At 37.9% G+C, this 18,602-nt stretch overlaps 3 protein-coding genes and 1 non-coding gene across 4 annotated transcripts; 3 read left to right on the plus strand and 1 right to left on the minus strand.

Annotated features, from left to right (window-relative positions):
• The first annotated feature begins 3,056 nt into the window (after positions 1 to 3,056).
• Positions 3,057 to 6,635, plus strand: LOC116246881 (60S ribosomal protein L7-2-like). The gene is made up of 6 exons (XM_031618787.2): positions 3,057 to 3,201; positions 4,356 to 4,544; positions 5,073 to 5,170; positions 5,259 to 5,396; positions 5,481 to 5,583; positions 6,224 to 6,635. Exons 2-6 carry the CDS (start codon positions 4,359 to 4,361, stop codon positions 6,437 to 6,439), a joined length of 741 nt encoding a protein of 246 aa, XP_031474647.1. The 5' UTR covers positions 3,057 to 3,201; positions 4,356 to 4,358; the 3' UTR covers positions 6,440 to 6,635.
• Positions 6,636 to 8,132: 1,497 nt separating this feature from the next.
• LOC116247952 (60S ribosomal protein L34) lies at positions 8,133 to 11,669 on the plus strand. Its single transcript, XM_031620437.2, has 5 exons — positions 8,133 to 8,248; positions 8,808 to 8,904; positions 9,921 to 10,000; positions 11,075 to 11,184; positions 11,272 to 11,669. Exons 2-5 carry the CDS (start codon positions 8,826 to 8,828, stop codon positions 11,363 to 11,365), a joined length of 363 nt encoding a protein of 120 aa, XP_031476297.1. The 5' UTR covers positions 8,133 to 8,248; positions 8,808 to 8,825; the 3' UTR covers positions 11,366 to 11,669.
• A 1,589-nt stretch (positions 11,670 to 13,258) lies between these two features.
• On the plus strand, positions 13,259 to 16,646 carry LOC116247951 (60S ribosomal protein L34). Its single transcript, XM_031620436.1, has 5 exons — positions 13,259 to 13,410; positions 13,919 to 14,015; positions 15,035 to 15,114; positions 16,054 to 16,163; positions 16,259 to 16,646. Exons 2-5 carry the CDS (start codon positions 13,937 to 13,939, stop codon positions 16,350 to 16,352), a joined length of 363 nt encoding a protein of 120 aa, XP_031476296.1. The 5' UTR covers positions 13,259 to 13,410; positions 13,919 to 13,936; the 3' UTR covers positions 16,353 to 16,646.
• Positions 16,647 to 18,047: 1,401 nt separating this feature from the next.
• On the minus strand, positions 18,048 to 18,128 carry TRNAL-CAG (transfer RNA leucine (anticodon CAG)). Its single transcript has one exon. It is a non-coding gene; the product is annotated as a tRNA-Leu (tRNA).
• Positions 18,129 to 18,602: the final 474 nt, after the last annotated feature.

Genomic DNA, 18,602 nt, shown 5'->3' on the forward strand with positions numbered 1-18,602 from the left:
GTTTTGTAGCCCTTGAATCCTCAAAAAGCTTAAAAACTCTTTAAGTCCAGTGGAGTAACGGTAATAATATTAATTCATGAAACCATGGCTCCTACAAGATTCCTGTACATGAAATGTACACTGCAGATCTAGCTGTGTATTTTTTCCTTTGTGCCTCTTGCATACCACCCAACTCACAGGTAATTGTTTTCATTTGCGTCTAAAACTTGCGTGATTTGCACTAATGCGCTTACAGAAAACCTTCTTACTTTCATCCAAAACATTCTACCTGTTTGTACCTAAATCTTTTGCCTTTATTTCTAATTAAATCACTGAGTATCATGGCGTGCAGTCATGACACTGACTTCAGACCTGCGTCTCTTTTGTCTGCAAACGAAATGGTTCAATTTCTTCCATGTCTAAACTGTTCCCCATGCAGACGTCAAAGATTAACTTCTCCTGCTTAAGATTGATGCAGTACAGGCACTGCTGCTCTTAGTGATTGTTTCCTTCAAGCTTCCAAGAACTTTTCACCTTCCCCACAACTTTGAATCGTCTTCTTCCCAACCATTTCGAACCTTTTACTTTCCAACCCCTTTGAGTGATTTCACGTTGAAGATTCATCTGCGAACCCCTGGAGGAAAATATCATTGAAAGTATTGGGAGAGATGACTTCGAGTCTCTTCTCTTGGAGTACAGAGAAACGCCCTCAAAGCTTCAAATACAGGCACATTGTCTTCCTCAAACTTCATTTATTTGAGATCAGTTTGCATTCGCTAGATCATCCCTAATAAATCTCTACTTCCCTCTTCTTCTAAATATCGCTCATACTTAACTTTTAGTATGATGCTTTCATTTGATCTTAACAACATTTTCCTCATGAAATTTCGTCTTAAGCTTCCTTCAAAGTCAGGATTCTGCATCTTCTGAAGGAACTTGGGACTTAAATAGTACCTCAACTTGTAGCAACGACATTAAGCAGATGATGAGATTAGTCACTTGGTCCCTTTCTAAGCTTCAGCCCTTTTGGTTGTGGACCTTTTAGAGGAAGACTTCGGCACTTTTCATTGTCATCTCGCATACACTTCTTAATGTTCATCTGTCTTTGATCACCCAAATTAATATTTCTACTTAATTGTTGAGTTTTATGCAACTTTCTTAGAATAATTTGTTGATTAATATTTCGAAAATGAAGGCAACCCGCGAGTACATTATCTCATTCTTCAGGTATATATATATATATATATATAAAATCTTCTTTAAATTAAGATAACCGTCATCTTTGGTTGAATTGTTATTGATAATGGTGAGAGGAACGGCTCGACCTGGTAACAATGAGTGAATCGATTTTCCATCTTGCATTGTAATCCTGGTGTCAGGAACGGCTCTATATCATATATAAATTCAAATTTTCATGGGAATGCAACTCTCTAATTTGGATGAATCTATGGATGCTTAGAACTTGCTCCATATACGATTTGCTTAGATCTAGCGGTTTTTTCAGCTTGAGATTAAAGAAAACTGGCGCCAAAATATTCCATTTAACAGGAGTCCAATCGTATTTGGTTTTCTGCAGGAACTAAATCAAACCATTTAGTTTCTTTTGAGGCAAATAGGTCTTGGAGTAAAAAATAAATTGTTCTATTGATGTACTTTTCCTTAAATGATTGAGATCAATCTAGATAACAAAGTTCAAAATTTCTCACTTTCAATCTACAAATATTTATTGTTTCTAGCAACCTTTTGATCCAACTAACATTTGGCCTTAGCAGGTAAAACTTTTTTAGGTGAAAAGCATCAGTTTAGATCTTTTAGGTGCCAATAAAAACTACAGCCAGTATAGTTTTCGGGCAAGCCGGAGGCTAATCATGACTGCTTTATGGTGTCTCAGGTCAGGTGTTTCGCTATGCACAATTTGCATATCGGTATCCCCTTTTTGCAGCACTATTGCCGCTATAGTTACATCATTCTTAATGTTTTTATAACATATCAACTGCTAACAAGAACTATGATGATTAGTGATGATATCAGTATTTGTCATTTGTGTTTGTGATTTATTCATCACTGCTAGGGGCCACCTCTAGGTATGACACCCAAAATTCTCTTGTAGTTGGCATATTTTTCTAGGTGAAAATATTTATAATTGAATTAACATTCAATAGCAGAATAGTACTCATTAATTATATATATTCCTCGAATATAAATTGGAAGTGGTTCATATATATATATATACACACACACATCTCGCTGTTAAATATCAATTGCATGGCGTAGTTAGTAAAGGGGATCAGGTGATTAATCGGAGTTAGTAATTAACTCTTCCTCCTTTCATTGAAATGTATGTCCTTTCATTTCATAGTCTGGCTTTCTAAAGCAGGCTTATATGACTGAAATATCATTGGTAGGAGAATTATTGGTTCTCTGTTAATTTGTACCTTGTTTGAATAATTCTAGGGTACCATGAATTAATCCTGTTTAAGGTGTAAATAATCAGTGAAAGAAATTTTCCTTGGTTTACTTTATGTATGGTAAAATGAAATATTTTTTATTGTGAAATTTCCATCGTTAATCTTAATTAACTCAAACTATTTGCACTTATGCAACTTATCTTCATCCAAAATATTACCTTAGGCATACATTTGAACCTGAATCTTCTGTGTTTAGTTGTAAATCACTGCCTATCATGAAGGTGCATGCATCGACGCGGGTGTAGGTGTGACCCAGATTCGCATCCAGCCAAATTTAAAGTGAGTCGAGTGCGGCTGAACACATGCGATTAAAATCATCCAAAAAGTGAGTCGAGTGTGGCTGACCGCATGCGATTAAAATCGTCATTTGACGCGAGTCGGGTGTAGTCAAACCGATATTTTGGTCCATTTTTTGAAGCGAAGGTTCACTCCCAGTCAAGTTTAAAGTGAGTCGGGTGCAGCTGAATGCACCTGACTAAAATCGCATTTTTGGACACGCACCCGACTCGTGTCTAACACGAGTCGGGTCAGGTCAAACTGAACCAGGATATTTCGGTCCATTTTTTTTAAGGGTTTTTTTTTTTTAAATTTTATCGATTTAGGGCACGACTCGCCCCTTCCCGCTGTTCTCTCTCTCTCCATCCGTTGCGATCGTGTCTTCCACCGGCAGCATCCTCTCCGTCCGGCGACCGCTGCTTTCTCTCCTTAACCGGTGGCATTCTCTCCTCGTCCGCTGTTCTCTCTCTAAAATCAGGTGACAATCTACAGACGATTAGCCTTTTATTTTTCACTTAGCTTTAAGGAAGGAAGGTAGCTAGAGTGACGCTCTGTTTTTGTGTTTCCTGTGTGCGTAGATGGCTTTTGAGAGAGAGATAGGGTCGGTGATTGTTTCCTGTGTTTCCTGCGTAGATTGCTTTTTGTGTTTCCTGTGTTTCCTGTTAGCTCTCTCTTTCTCTCGAGTCCTCGACAGCAAAGCCAATGGTAAATTATAAATTTATAAGTTATAACATGTAAAGTACACAGCATGAATTGTTCTTATAACTTGTAGAGTTCTCGGATTGGAATGAATGGAGTTAACTGTCCTCAATGGATAATATACCCTGTTTTCCCTCAGTTATTTGACCTGGTTTTCAGTATAAAAAACTAGCTGGCCTGCAGCTATCGTGTTTTCTGAAAGAATTATTGGTGATGACATCTCGAGCACGTCCCGGCTTGCAAATTTCAGAGGCATGGAAGCTTGTTCTAGTCAAATTTAATAAGACAAATATTAAAGTTATTAGCTATTTGTCCGTGCGCCCATGTGCTGTTTTAAAGCCTGCAAATGCTTCAGAACTATCTTGTAGGGATGTGGCTGAAAGCATAGGGATAATGATATAACCATTTTTAAGGGATATGAAACAGGTACCAGATATTAATAATAAGTTACTACTAATAATAATAAATACCCTCTCCGCACCGCCGCACCTAAATTTTTTGAGATTCGCTGCACCGGGACCGGCACCGGCACCCGCGTCTGCACCCTGCATCCATATGTTGCTAGTTTGCTTCAATGCAATGGTAATGGGGCTTTTGAATTAGGAATCATGTAACGGTTCTGTGCTTTCCATCTTTGTCACAGACTCACAGGATTTTTTCCTTGTATGTTTTTCCACTTCTGACCTGAATTTAGTTGTATCATAATTTGAGACTGAATAAGATGTGTATATTTCTTTTTAATGACACTGAAACAATTTTTTGAATTTGTGAAAGATATAATTGGTATCTTCTTTGATTGATTCTGAGTCTTCTGACATGTACACATGTTCGTTGTTTGGTTTTCTTTCTCAATGGCCATTAGTGGGTCTGCTTTTTTGGGGTGGGCAAGGATGATCATAGTTTCATTGCTAACGTTGGTGGATAAATCTTTAGGTCATGGCTGAACAAGAACCATCACCCTTAACTTATGTTCCTGAAACTGTATTAAAGAAGAGGAAGGATAATGAGCAGGCAGTAATTAGAAGGAAAGAGCAAGCTGAAGCTCGGAAACTAAGGAGCAAAGAGAACCGTAAATTACAATTTAAGCGGGCTGAACAGTTCATTAAGGAGTACAGACTGCAGGTAATTGTTGTTGTTGTCTGTTTCAGAAGAAACAATTTTTACACTTGTATGTGATTTGGTGTCGCATTGAGCAAATGGAATATATTGCTGAATTGCACATTTACTTGGGAACTGAAATGAGCAGTGTCGTTTGACTTTGCTGTTAACTAGTTCAGTGAAGATGGACATCATTATAATGTCGACTTCAAATCAAATGTGTAAATTAGTTTTAACCTAATTATGTAACATCGTCCATAAAATTTTTAACGTGATACTCTCTGTTTTGAACCCTTCCATTCTTAGATGTGAAAACTGAACTTTTCGGTAACTGCAGACTGGAAAATCTTGTGATTTGTCACGTATAGTAATAATTAACTTTTGCCACAGGCTGAGAAAAAAAGAGGGTTTAGGAAGAGGAGGGAGTAATCATTAATCCATGAAATTTCAACCTTTCAGGAACTAATAAACTAATATATTGCCAAGGAAATGACGATTCATATATTCTTCTGTGCAGTTCTATAGTTTGTTTCTTGTTTAAACTTTTTCCAGGAGCTGGATAGCTTCAGATTGAAGCGAAACAAGAAAAGGCAAAAATCATCCCACGAGACACCTGAATCCAGATTGTTGTTTGTAACACGTATTGGCGGGTAATATGTTGTACGTTTTTTATGATGCTTTTCCAACTGGTTTCCAATATCGTTTCTTCATTGTTTTTTATCTTTTTTTTTTGTTCAGGACAAATGATATGCATCCAAAAACAAAGAAAATCCTTTATCTATTGCGCCTAAGGAAGTTATTCTATGGTGTCTTTATCATTTTGAACAACAAGACGGCAAAACTATTGAAAGTGGTGGAACCTTATGTTACGTATGGGTAAGAAGATAGTGTAGTCCTCTTGTTGTGTAACTTTATCAGTCATAGTCATGTTTTGGACTCTCATGTCCTATTGCTGCTCAGATATCCTAACTTAAGGAGCATAAAGGAGCTGATCTTGAAAAAGGGAGTTGGCAGGATAAACAAGGAGAGAATCCCACTCACAGATAACTCCATCATTGAGAAGGTATTGGTTCTGTTATTATTCAGCACTGAAATAATTGGCTTGAGCTGCTGCTGGTAAAAAGAATAACCAAGAAAATTGGGCTACCATGTTTGTGCAATTTTAGTACACAATTTTAAAAAGGTCTCCTGGTGACCGATGTAGCTGTAAATGAAGATGCCATTTGCATCTCAACATGGTTTTATAGTTTCAGTTTAGGTCAGCAGGTGCTTTTACTTAGCAATGAAAGATTCCATGTCACTGTTCATTTTGGTATCAGTTTAGCGTAGTCTGTACACTGATATGTTTGCTAGAATCATTGGGGATAGTCGCTATGGCAAGGTGTGTAGAACATCAAGTGCCCTGCTCTTAATTAGGTAGGACATGACATGTAGATGCTAACATAGCCGAGGGAGAAACAAGAATCCCTTCATGGTTTTGTCACTAACTTGAAGCTAAGCTAGAGTTTGGAGTTTAAGCAAGGTTTTGTGTGTGTGTTTCTTCTTTAGGTGCCCTAAAATTGTCTAGACAAGTAGTTCCAAGTTTTGTGTTTGACGTGAATTAGGTTTTGTTGCCTCAGTTGCCTAGCTAGTAATTTCTCCGTTAGGTTTTGGTGTAGTAACCTTGTCTCTCTACTAAGATCACATTTTGTTTTCACTCCTAGGCATTGGGAAAACATGGCATCATTTGCATCGAAGATCTCGTTCATGAGATTGCTTCAGTGGGATCTCATTTCATGGAAGCCAGCAGCTTCCTTCAGCCATTCAAGCTGCGTGCACCTGATGGTGGCCTGCAGAGGATGAAAAAACATTTCAAGGATGGTGGTGATGCTGGAAACAGAGAAGATCTAATCAATGATCTTATTCAGAAGATGAATTGAGAAATGTTACTTCAAGTGTTCTTACTTGACAGAGCTTTGGGTAAAGGTATCGGGTGGCTACTTGGGTGCATTGCTTGGATGAAAGTGATATCTGAAAACTTTGCTATAAAATATGGCTCCTCTTTTTCCGATCGATGTTCAAGATTTTGAATTTTGTTAGAGTCTATCCATCAATGATGGTTGTTCTGGATTTGCATCCACGGGAAATTTTGTGTTAGCATGCTAGGGCAGCTTGAATATGGAAGTAAAAAATGACCTGTGGAGCTTTTATGTCGTCCTGGCAAATAGTTGGCTTTGTCAAGGTAGAGAAACTAGCTCTCTATTCTAATTGTGACCATCGTGTGCATCAATAGTGTTGCCAACAAAGATATAATCAGGCATAAGTGCCCTACCAAAGAATCTTTTGATTTCCATGAAAATTTTTGCTCTCTTACCAAGCGGTTCATAGCCAATTGCCGTATATATAAGGAAAAGAAGGAACTTTGACATTGCTACAAAGAAGGTCTGGAAGTTTTGGTAATACAATAGAAACATTTAAGCTTGAATTTCTTTCATTTGGTCCTCTTTGTTGTGTATATGTTGGAAAACTGATAGCTACCCGATCCTTTCATGCCAAACTTGATGGAAATTGTTTCCAGTGATTCCTTGGAGATTGAGTTGAAAAAAGGGAAAATTCAGTTATATTTTTAAAGGACCAAAATACCTTTCAAACAATAAAATAAAAAAAGCTTTCTTCATCGAGAGGCCTTCTTCTTTTAAAGGGTGTTTCGGTCTTTTTAAAATATGATTGGTGTTTTTTTGAACTTAATTTTTCCCGTCTAATCTCTTTAAACTTAATGGTGTTTCTCATCAGTTCTGATAGCTCTCTCTCTCTATATATATAGATAGATAGATAGATAGAGAGAGAGAGAGAGAGTTCCTAAGACATCAGTGCAAAGTTGACTGTTTACAAAAAAAGTGTATGGGTTGAAGGAAGTCTAGGTGTTCGATACAGCAGAGCTACTAAAATCATAAGACCAAACTCCATAAACTCCGCACACATGTCCCGGAGAAAGGTTTGGGATAAGTGGTGTTGTCAATGTTGGTACCTTTCCATGTTCATTTATTCACCGATATGGCGTATCTGATTTTGATTCTCATTTAAAAAAATAAGTTTACATAGAAATTTAAATTGATTTAAGATCAAAACATATGTAAGCTTAGCAACATATGGAGAGGCTGATAAAATGCATCAGTCCAATCTTATCGTAATGACGCTGGTGTCGGAAATAACTTATCTGACTCCTAACCAAATTGGAGTCTTTACGCTACATTATGAACATGATCAGATTATGTAGGGATGTCAATGATTTGGATATAGTTTATCGTTTGGTTCAACCTTGAATATAAAGCAATTGGATTCGTGAGAAAATCCAGATCCTACAAGTGGTCTGGTTTGATGCCAAGATATGTTTTTTTTCCCACGAAATTAGTGAATATCCAATTGCGTTGGACATTCGAATTCCATTACATGTAAACATTCAGATCCAGATTTACGTATATGCATCCGACTCCGATCCGACTCTTAGTTTGACAAGCCAGATTTGGATATTTTTAATGGGACCCGAAGCCACACGTCGACATCCTAGTGGTTTGACCGGGATTCGTACCTGATTCGAACCACCCATCTCTGAGTTTTTTAAAGGCCATTTCAGTCTTTTCCTCTCTGGGGAAGGGAGTTAGGGTTCAAAATCTCGCCCTCCTTTCATTCTCCCTCTGCAACCCCGCCGCCGTCGTCGTCGTCGTCGCAAGCGTGTCGGTGGATCGGTGGTATGCTTCTCCTGTTGGCTGTTCTGCTGATTCTGTCGCTTCGAGTTTTAGATTGTTTGGTTGCGTTTTTGCGTTTCTTTCTGTCGGGAATGTGAACTGGAAATGCTTGTTCCGTGGAAATTAGGTTTTATGCTGGGTTGGTACCTTGATCTGACCGAGTGACCATGTTTTACTTGGTTCTCGTTCTCTTCGAAGTTGAGTGTTTATGCTTGGGAGACTTCATTCATTTGGGTTACTGCATTTCTTTTTATTGCGATGATTTGAGGTTGAGCTGTTTCCGAGGTCATCAAACGCTACCTAATGGTTCTGTTTCCGTTTGCCGTTACCTTTGTTGCATTTATCGTCCAATGTTGTGTATGCGGTAGGCAACATGGACCCGGTGAGCTGGTGGTCAATCTTAGAAAAGGAGTAAAGTAATTATGCAAGCTGTTGTAATGTTCATCTCTATCGCTACCTGTTGAACATGTATATATTCTCCAAGTTGTAAATAGTAATTGTCGAGTTGTCTGCTTCTCTTCTCGTTTTCTTTTTCTGTTTTCACTCACATGTGGAATTTCAGAGAGAAGGTAGCGGAGCCATGGTTCAGCGACTCACCTACCGGAAACGGCACAGCTATGCCACCAAGTCTAACCAGACGAGGGTCGTCAAGACTCCTGGTAATTACCCGAAGTTTAACTTTTTTCCTTTGGCGTTTGTTGTATGTGGATTGATCGCCTGGTAACGCGTTCTTAAACCCTAAACCCTAATTCATTTCGTTTCGTTAGTCCGATTGGCTTCTTTTATGTGTGAGGTTTGGGGCTCAACATGTTTAAACCTGAGAACCTGTGTCATTTGGTTCTTCTTGTGGCATTGGTCTCCAAGCGTCTCTGGTTCTAGTTTATTCCTGTTGATGGGTTTTGCGGTTCTTGATTTGGTGGTACTTTGTCTTCTTCATCTTTGAAGACTAATTGATACTTTCCCGGGTTCAATGGCGGATTTTGTTGTTTGACTCACTTTTGCTTTTCAATCGTCTACTTTCCTATTTTTTTTTTATTTAAATCATTTTGGTCTAGTGAGTAAGTTTTGTTTGATACATTGTTTTGTTGGATACCTTGTTGGCGTGCTCTCGCGCCTAAATACCGTTAGTTTGTCAAGGCATTCCAGTTTGGTACGCGATTTTCCTTTATTATTTGTTCAAGGCCTTTTGGTCTAATGCCTTCCGTTGCCATGCTTTGTAGCTAAATACTGTGTCTTTTGAGTGCGTATAGGTTTCACTTTTGGTTTCCTTTTTCTACTTCTGAAACTGAGTTTTGTCATAACGTGATTTTATCTCTTCAGTTTCTTTTCTTTTTATTCTGTTGATACATTGCTGTTATTCTATCATTTGGTAATGCACTGTTTTTTTTTTTTTTAATTTTTCTGGCCTTCCTTCTCGTTTTGTTACACTGATCAATTTGGTCACCCTAATTATCTTTTAGCTGTTGTATTTGGGTTTTTGGAAATTATTTTTGCTATGACGACCTTTTATGCATTTTTGTTTCTGCTAATAACTTAGTAAATTCTGCTTGGTTGCGGCTGCATAGTGACTCTACCTACTTATTTTCTTATTCATTTTTAAGTTTTCTTTTAGTTTTTTTTTTTCTTTGTAGCAGTTCTGTTTGAATATATATTTTTTTTGTTTTTGTGCTTTCAGGTGGGAGGCTAGTGTATCAAACCTCAAAGAAGAGAGCCAAGGGCCCTATTTGCCCTGTGACGGGGAAGAGAATTCAGGGGGTAAGAATCTGTCTCTGATTATGATTCAATTTCTTGGAAGCAAAATGTTTTGGATATCCCACCTTGTGGCAATCATTAAGTTTTGTTGTACTGTAGCTTATCTGTTTTGATATGCTGCCTACATTTTCTCATTGAGGCACTAATGACATGGACCATGCATGAGAATGTCATGGGTGTCCTTTCTATGTTGGTCATAAAAATTGTAAATTTCTAGATATTTTCTCATTAAGTTGGCATTCATGTCCAAGACTGAGCTTGTATTGGATACATGGACTAGTTTCTGTATCAGGCGTCAATGCATCATGATAATAATATGAAGACATTGTTGTAATGACCATTCTTTGTCAGGAGAAAGGTGATAGCCTCTGAAACCGAGAGCATTTAATGAGAGTTTATTGTTAGAGATATACAGGACTAAAGGTACTTATCCACGGAAAGTCCTTCACAATGGCTTTCCTAGTTTTAAAAATAATTGAGGTCTTGTTAAACGGTGTTCTAAAGTTTTGAGTTAATCATACACTGAGAATGGGTCATGATCAAAATGCATATACATGAACGTATCTTTTCATGGCTATAAAGATGGAATATGTTCAAACAAGATATAAATTGTTTGATAGATTGTATTTATGATTGTATCTTGTCAACAGTGTTTGTCTGTATGAAGCTTCTTCTCTATTGTAACCACTGGTTTGCTATTGTGGTATTGATTTGGTGGCCCTTTCCATTGTGTGTATGTGTGTTTTTTTTTTTAATAGTAGTTAATATAATCTTGTTTCATTAAGGGGAAGTTGAAAACCGCTCTAGTTAACAAGATGAATCTGGATTCGGCCACAAACCAGGATCTATTTTGCTTTTCAGTCAAACAAATGTCTCTGTTGTTTGTTCGTTGTTCAGAAGATGCCTTTCTCTCTCTCATATGCACAATCCTCTCTCTCTCATATGCACAATCATGAACAACGTTCACATTAGTAGCTTCTGAAAATGCAATTGCGAAGTGCATGTGTTGGGCAGGATTCTCCAACCTTAGTAGCTTTTGCATGGTAATTTATGCAAAGTACTGTGATCATTTTGTAGATTCCTCATCTGAGACCTACTGAGTACAAGAGATCTAGATTAGCAAGGAACAGGAGGACTGTCAACAGAGCCTACGGTGGAGTTTTGTCAGGCGGTGCTGTTAGAGAGAGGTACATGCTTTTTCCTAGGATATACATGATATCATGGACAACATCTTTTTTGTGCCTTTGGTCTTAATTTGCTCTTCTCTGTTGCAGGATCATCCGGGCTTTCCTTGTTGAAGAGCAGAAAATCGTTAAGAAGGTCCTGAAGATCCAGAAAGCAAAGGAAAAGCAGGCTGCTAAGAGTTAAGAGAAGCAAAATCAACAGTTCCACCTGGTAGAAAATTTTGATTTAGTTGATGGCGAACATCTTGGAGAATTGGCGTTGGCGAGTATTTTATGGAGTAATTTGTTTGGCAGAAAACAGTTGGACATGCATTAGCTATATGCAGTTTTGCATTTTGACGACATTTCATGGTTGCCTATCTTTGTGGTTTTAATTTTGTTTTTGATTTTTTGTTTCTGTGATTCTGCTTCCTATTTACCCTGTTAAGGTTTAAGAGTTAAGAGACTTGTCTTAGACATGAAATGATAAGATGATTCAATGGCTGCCATATTCATCTCTCCCTCCCTGTATCTATCTCTCTTTTCTGTGATCACTCCCATGTCCTTGAGACTGAGTTGGTGCGATGTGGTTTTTGAATTGGATGAGAAGGTTCAACTGTATGTGGATGTTGAACTGTTATTTTTTTCTGTTTTAAGAGTAGAACTGTTACTAACTTGTTCAAGTGTTCTTTTCCCCAACAAACCCTTCTGGTGCCATTTCCACCGAAATGTAATTAACCAGTTACATACAAAAAATGGGGCCAAGAAAAAATATAACACAGGAATACGCATGCGGAATCAAGTAAAGGAAACCAAAAATAAGCCCAAAATCAAAGGTGGTTGAAAATGTTAGTGGCAAGATCTACTGCCCCTCTGCTCATGATCTGAATCTTATGGGAATTTTTCTTGATTGACTGGAACATACTAGCCAAAGGACGTCTACCCCCAAGATTTATATAACCCTCCAAGATGAGGTGAGTACTGACCAAGATGGAATTGAGCAGTGCATTTTTCGGTAAACTTTTCTCCGCATTAAGACGGCGAAAACCAGAATGTAGTTCATCCCTATTTCCATTTTTGCAATAGAAGACTGCAAGCACATGCTTGTTTAGACCATGATGCAAAATGGAATACCTTACTTAAAACTGGTGCTCACAAACCTGTAGCGGTCGTGCAATATTATTCGCGATTGTTTTGCCAGTTTTCTCAGTTTTGACGAACGGGAGGACATGATATCGCAGTACAAATTACCGGAGAAGTAGTGTCTTTGCACGCTTCCGTTATTGTGAGGAGCCTTCCTCCGATCTCTAATGGTGATGCCCTTGCCTTGTACCACTTGTTGTGCCGCCTCTTTGTTCAAACAAGGGGCTGTGTAGTGAGTGTGAGTACACTGACGACCACGTAAGGTTGCAATGTTCCTCACTCCCTTGGAAAGGATGCTTGTAGTGCAACTAAGTTGATACATTCTCAGATCATTACATCATTGAACACCGTAAATTCTACCCATATGGCCTGGATCAAATTTTTGGGTTAAGTGGTGCATCGGATTGTGTTTCTTATTTTAAAAAGAATTAAATTGATTTAAGATTAAATCATATGCAATTTTAGCAACATATGGAGAGGCTGACAAAATGCATATGGGTCCATATGAGCCAATAAAAATCTTATCTTAATGACGCTGGAGTTGAAAATAACTTACCTGACTCCTACCGAAATTGGAATCTGGATGCTACGTTATGAACATGATCAGACTACGTAGGGATGTCAATTGTTTGGATACAGTTTACTGTTTGGCTCAACTTTAAACCCAAAGCAATTGTATTTGTGAGAAAATCCAGATCCTACTATTGGTCGGATTTGATTTTTTTTTTTCCCCCCCACATAATTAGATGAACATCCAATTGCGTTGGACATATTCAAATCCCATTACATGTAAAAATTCGGATCCAGATTTACGCATACATCCGAACTCGGATCCGACTACAAAGCAAGATCATGTTGGTTGGATATTATAAGAGTGGTATTGGAACGCGAACCCGACACATTGACGCCCTAATTTTATTGACCTGGATCCGTAACTGATTCGACCCAACCCGCTCTCCAGCCCTCTTTGATGTTTCTAAGGCCATTTCAGTCTTTTTCCTCTCTGGTTAAAGGAATTAGGGTTCGAAACCTCTCTCTTTTCAACTCTCCCTCTGCAACCCACCGTCTTCGGGGTGGTCGTCGCCGTCGGACCCGAGCGTATCGGTGGTATGCTTCTCCGGTTGCCTGTTCTTCTGGTTTTGTTGTTTCCAGCTTTAGGTTGTTTGGGACTTCTGGAGATGAACTGCTGAACTTAGCTTTGTGGAGTTACTTTTCCCTCTGCACCTTGGGGGTGAAATCTTTAACGTCTGCTCGAATATGCATGTTCAAAAATTGGATCTATCGTGGGACATTTTTTTGGTTGCGCTTTTGCGTTGCTTTCTTTCGGGAATGTGAACTGGAAATGGATACATGAGTATCTCCTTTTTCTTTGTCAGATGGAACACAATGTTCCATTATAAGTTCTGTAACTCTGTCTGTTGATTATACTGCTTTTATTTGCCTATAATTTATACGGACTGATAATTTTAATGTAATACTGTTTACATAGATGCTGTTTCATTATATAGTCCGTTGAGCATGTATACATTCTCCAAGTCGTAAATGAAAATTTTCGAGTTGTGTCCTTCTCTTCTCGTTACCTTTTTTCTCTCTTCACTCACTTTTGGAATTTCAGAGAGAAGGTAGCGGCACCATGGTTCAGCGACTCACCTATCGGAAACGGCATAGCTATGCCACCAAGTCCAACCAGACGCGGGTCGTCAAGACTCCTGGTAATCGCCTGAAGTTTACTATTTTTCCTTTGGCTGTTGTTGTATTAGATTGATAGCCTGGTAACACGTTCTTAAACCCTAAACTCTAATTCATTTCGTCTCATGAGTCCGATTGGCTTCTTTCTTGTGCGATGGTGTGGGGCTGAACATGTTTGTGATCCTAAGAACCAGTGTCATTTGTTTCTTCTTGTGGCATTGGTCTGCAAGCCTCTCTTGTTCTAGTTTCTTGTTGTTGGTGGGTTTTGGGGTTCTTGATTTGGTGGTACTTTGTCTTCTTCGTCCTTGAAGGCGAATTGATCCTTTCCCAGGTTCAGTGGCGGATTTTGTTGGTGGCCTTTCACTTTTGCTTTTCAATCCTCAACTTTCCGATTTTTTTTTAATTAAATCATTTTGATCTTGTGAATAAGTTATGTTTGATACCTTGTTGGCTTGGTCTTTTGCTAAATACTGTTAGTTTGTCAAGGCATTCAAGTTTGGTATCCAATGTTGTTTTATTCTTTGTTCAATGCCTTCTGCCTAATGCCTTCTGTTGCCATGCTAGCTAGATACTATATCTTGCGAGTGCGTATTTTGTGCTATGAAGGTTTCACTTTTGGATTCCTTATTCTACTTCTGAAATTGAGTTTTGTCATATAGTGCTTCTACAAATGTGTTTCTTCCCTTCCATGCGATCTTATCTCTTCAGTTCCTTTTGTTTTTATGCTGTTGGCACATTGCTGTTATTGTATCAATTGTTTATGCACTTTTTTTATTTTCCTAACTTTCCTTTTCATTTTGTTATACTCATTATTCTGGTCACCCTAATTGTCTTTTAGCTGTTGTATTTGGGTTTTGAAATTATTTTTGCTACGATGACCTTTTATGCATTTTTGTTTCAGCTAATAACTTAGTATATTCTTCTTGGTTGCGGTGCATATGGGCTGTAGCTACTTATTTTCTTATTCATTTTTTAATTTTCTTTTACTTTTTCTTCTTTGTAGTAGTTATTGATTTTTTTTTTTTAATCTTTGTGCTTTCAGGTGGTAGGCTAGTGTATCAAACCTCAAAGAAGAGAGCCAAGGGTCCTATTTGCCCTGTGACGGGGAAGAGGATTCAGGGGGTATGAATCTGTCTCTGACAGCAGTTTTTTATCGTTTGGTTGATTTCAGTGTTTTCTGGAAGTTTGCGTTTACGTGCTTGGTGATAATTTCTGGTTATGACTCAATTTCTTGGGGGCAAAGTGTTCTGATTTCTGAATACCCAAGCTTGTGCCAATGCATTAAGTTTTGTTGTGCCATAGCTTATCTGGTTTGATTTTATGCTTATGTTTTCTCATTGAGAAACTAATTATGTGGACCATGCATGAAAACATTGTTGTAATGACCATTCTTTGTCAAGAGAAGGGTGATGGCCTCTTTTTTGCTATTTATGCAATGCAACCGAGACCATTTAAGGAGAGTTTATGTTAGTGACATGCAGGACTAAAAATGTATTTATTGTTGTATCTTGTCAACAGCGTTTGTTGTCTATGGACCTTTTTATCTGTTGTAACCACTGGTTTGCAATTGTGTATTGATTTGGTGGCCCTTTCCATTGTGTTGTTAGTACTTAATACAATCTGAGTTTATGTTAGTGACATGCAGGACTAAAAATGTATTTATTGTTGTATCTTGTCAACAGCGTTTGTTGTCTATGGAGCTTCTTATCTTTTGTAACCACTGGTTTGCAATTGTGTATTGATTTGGTGGCCCTTTCCATTGTGTTGTTAGTACTTAATACAATCTTGTTTAATCGAAGGGAAGTTGAAAACCGCTGTAGTTGACAAGATGAATCTGAAAACGGCCACATACCAGGATCTATTTTGCTTTTCAGTCACAAGCATCTCTGTTGTTTGTTCATGGTTCAGAAGACGTCTCTCTCTGATATGAACAATCACGAACAACGCTCACATTAGTAGTTTATGAAATGCATCTACGAAGTGCATATGTCGGGATGGATTCTCCTACGTTAGTAGCTTTTGCGTGGTAATTTATGCAAAGTACTGTGATCATTTTTGTAGATTCCTCACCTGAGGCCTACTGAGTACAAGAGATCTAGATTAGCAAGGAACAGGAGGACTGTCAACAGAGCTTACGGTGGAGTTTTGTCAGGCGGTGCTGTTAGAGAGAGGTACATGCCTTTCTTCCTAGAGTTGTAATGTACATGATGTCATGGACAACATCTTTTTCAAGCCTTTCGTCTTAATTTGCTATTCTCTTTTGCAGGATCATCCGGGCTTTCTTGGTTGAAGAGCAGAAAATTGTTAAGAAGGTCCTGAAGATCCAGAAAGCCAAGGAAAAGCAGGCTGCTAAGAGTTAAGAGACTCAAAGTCAAACACTTCCACCTGGTAGAAAATTTTGATTTAGTTGATGGCGATCTTGGAGAATTCGTCTTGGTGAATATTTTAGCGAGTGATTTGTTTGGCAGAAAACAGTTGGACATGCATTAGCTATATGCACTTCTGCATTTTGACGACATTTCATGGCTGTCTATGTTGGGAGTTTTAATTTTGTTTTATATTATTTGTTTCTGTTCTGCTTCTCTAAATTACTCTGTTAAGGTTTAATATACTTTTGGTAGACATCAAATGATAAGATGATTTGATGGCTGGCATATTCATCGTTTTCTCTCTCTTTCTCTCTCTCTCTATCTTTTGTGACCACTCCCATGGTCCTTGAGATTGAGTTGGTGCGAGTGGTTTTTGGAAAATGTGAACAGATGTTCACCAGTTTTAGGAAGCAGATGAGAAGGTTCAACTGTTTGTAGATGTTGATATTTCGAAGTTGGAACTGTTATTTTCTCTGTTTTAAGAGAGAGAAGAACTATTTTTAGCTTGTACAAGTTTTTTTTTTAATGGAACACTTTGAGGGGCGTTTGACGACCTTGAATTTGGATTTTGTAATGAAAATTCCGAAAAATTAAATTCACCTGAAATTGGAATTGGATTGAAAATTTCAGTTAAAATTTACATTTCTGTTGGATAATTTGGAATTTTGATTCTAAAAAATGACTTGTTTGATAAAATAGAAATTAAGATTCTACAATTCATAAATTATGACATTCATTACTTGTGCCAATGATGAAATTCCAAAATTGTGAAATCATAGTAATTCCACCCCATTTGGTGGAATCACAATTCTAAATTTTTGATTCAAAAACGAAACCATAATTCAGGAATCAAAATTCTTTGTTACGAAAGCAATTTTCATTTCATCAAAAAACGAAAATTTAAATATTTTAATTTCACAAGTTTAGCCTCATCAAACTCTGCCCCCCTTTAAAAACATGTAGCCGAGAGGACATGAGATCGCAAAGATACCTTGCCGCCTCTTTGTTCACTTGGCAAGCTGAAACCCTCGAACAAGGGTGTGCATACTGAGCAGGTGTTTGATGGTTTAGAACTTTGATTCAAGAATGAAAATTTCATAATCATTACTCTTTGTCAAACTGAAGTAGAAACAAAATTCCAGGTTTCAAATTCTTAATTCTTGAAGCAAATTAGTTAATTTATTTAATAATTTTTATTTACCATTTTGATTCTAAAATTCTATGATTTTGGGTATATCAAACGGTCCCTATTTAAGTTTAAACTGACGTCCAAGTGTAACGGGTGTTTGGTTTTGGTGCAAATAACTTCATACATTTTGAGTTTATAACATGTTTGTGCTCAACGGAGCAAAGATGGAGTCCAAACGCTTGATTGTATGATAAGAATAACATGCTAACAGTTATCTGTTTTTGTCAAAGTTTTATGTGTTGTCTTGGTTAGGTACCATATATATATATTTTTCTCGTCAGCACTGTGGTATAATTCGAAAGAGAAGCACGATCCCCCAATAAAACAACCAGTGGTATGTATCTAAAAGGAAAACGTAAAATAAGAAGAAACTGAGGAAGGGAGGGTGGGCAAGAGCGGAGGATTGCCGAGTAATGGAGCTTAGTTAATATGATCTTTTATAGATGTTGCCATATAACAATGGAAGGGAAAAAAGAAGAACGAATGAACACTTGTTTTGTCAAGAATGGGATTCGAACCCATGCCCTTTCGGACCAGTACCTGAAACTGGCGCCTTAGACCAACTCGGCCATCTTGACGTTGTTGCGTTTAGAATGACTTTTATATATTTAAGAGTAAAATTTGGGTCCAGATTTATTAGACAATTGCATATAAATGTAATTATATGGTTTATTAACCAAGGAAAAAAGATTGCTGAGACTTTATCAGGAAGAAGACACAAAAAGGGGTTACTAATTCTCAAAGCTTTGGTTCATATCAAACGGCAATGTCAATTGACTCGTCTCAATCATCCCTAGAAAAATGGAAGCAAATATATAATGATTCAAACCCTTGCCCTTTAGGACCGTTACCTGAAACTGGCACCTAGACCAACTCGCTGAACTTGATTGAGTTTTACCAAGTTTTAAACTATGTCATGTATATGGCTGTTCCTATTGATTCAGGCTGCAACCAAAACCCCGGAGATTCACAAGGTCAGTTAGTCAACTTCATCGGCACTACAAGGCATGGGCGCCGGAGCGGAGCTACATCATAACGGGCCAGCCTCTACT

This window comes from Nymphaea colorata, chromosome 2 (assembly GCF_008831285.2).
Source record: "Nymphaea colorata isolate Beijing-Zhang1983 chromosome 2, ASM883128v2, whole genome shotgun sequence".
Classification (NCBI taxonomy): Eukaryota; Viridiplantae; Streptophyta; class Magnoliopsida; order Nymphaeales; family Nymphaeaceae; genus Nymphaea; species Nymphaea colorata.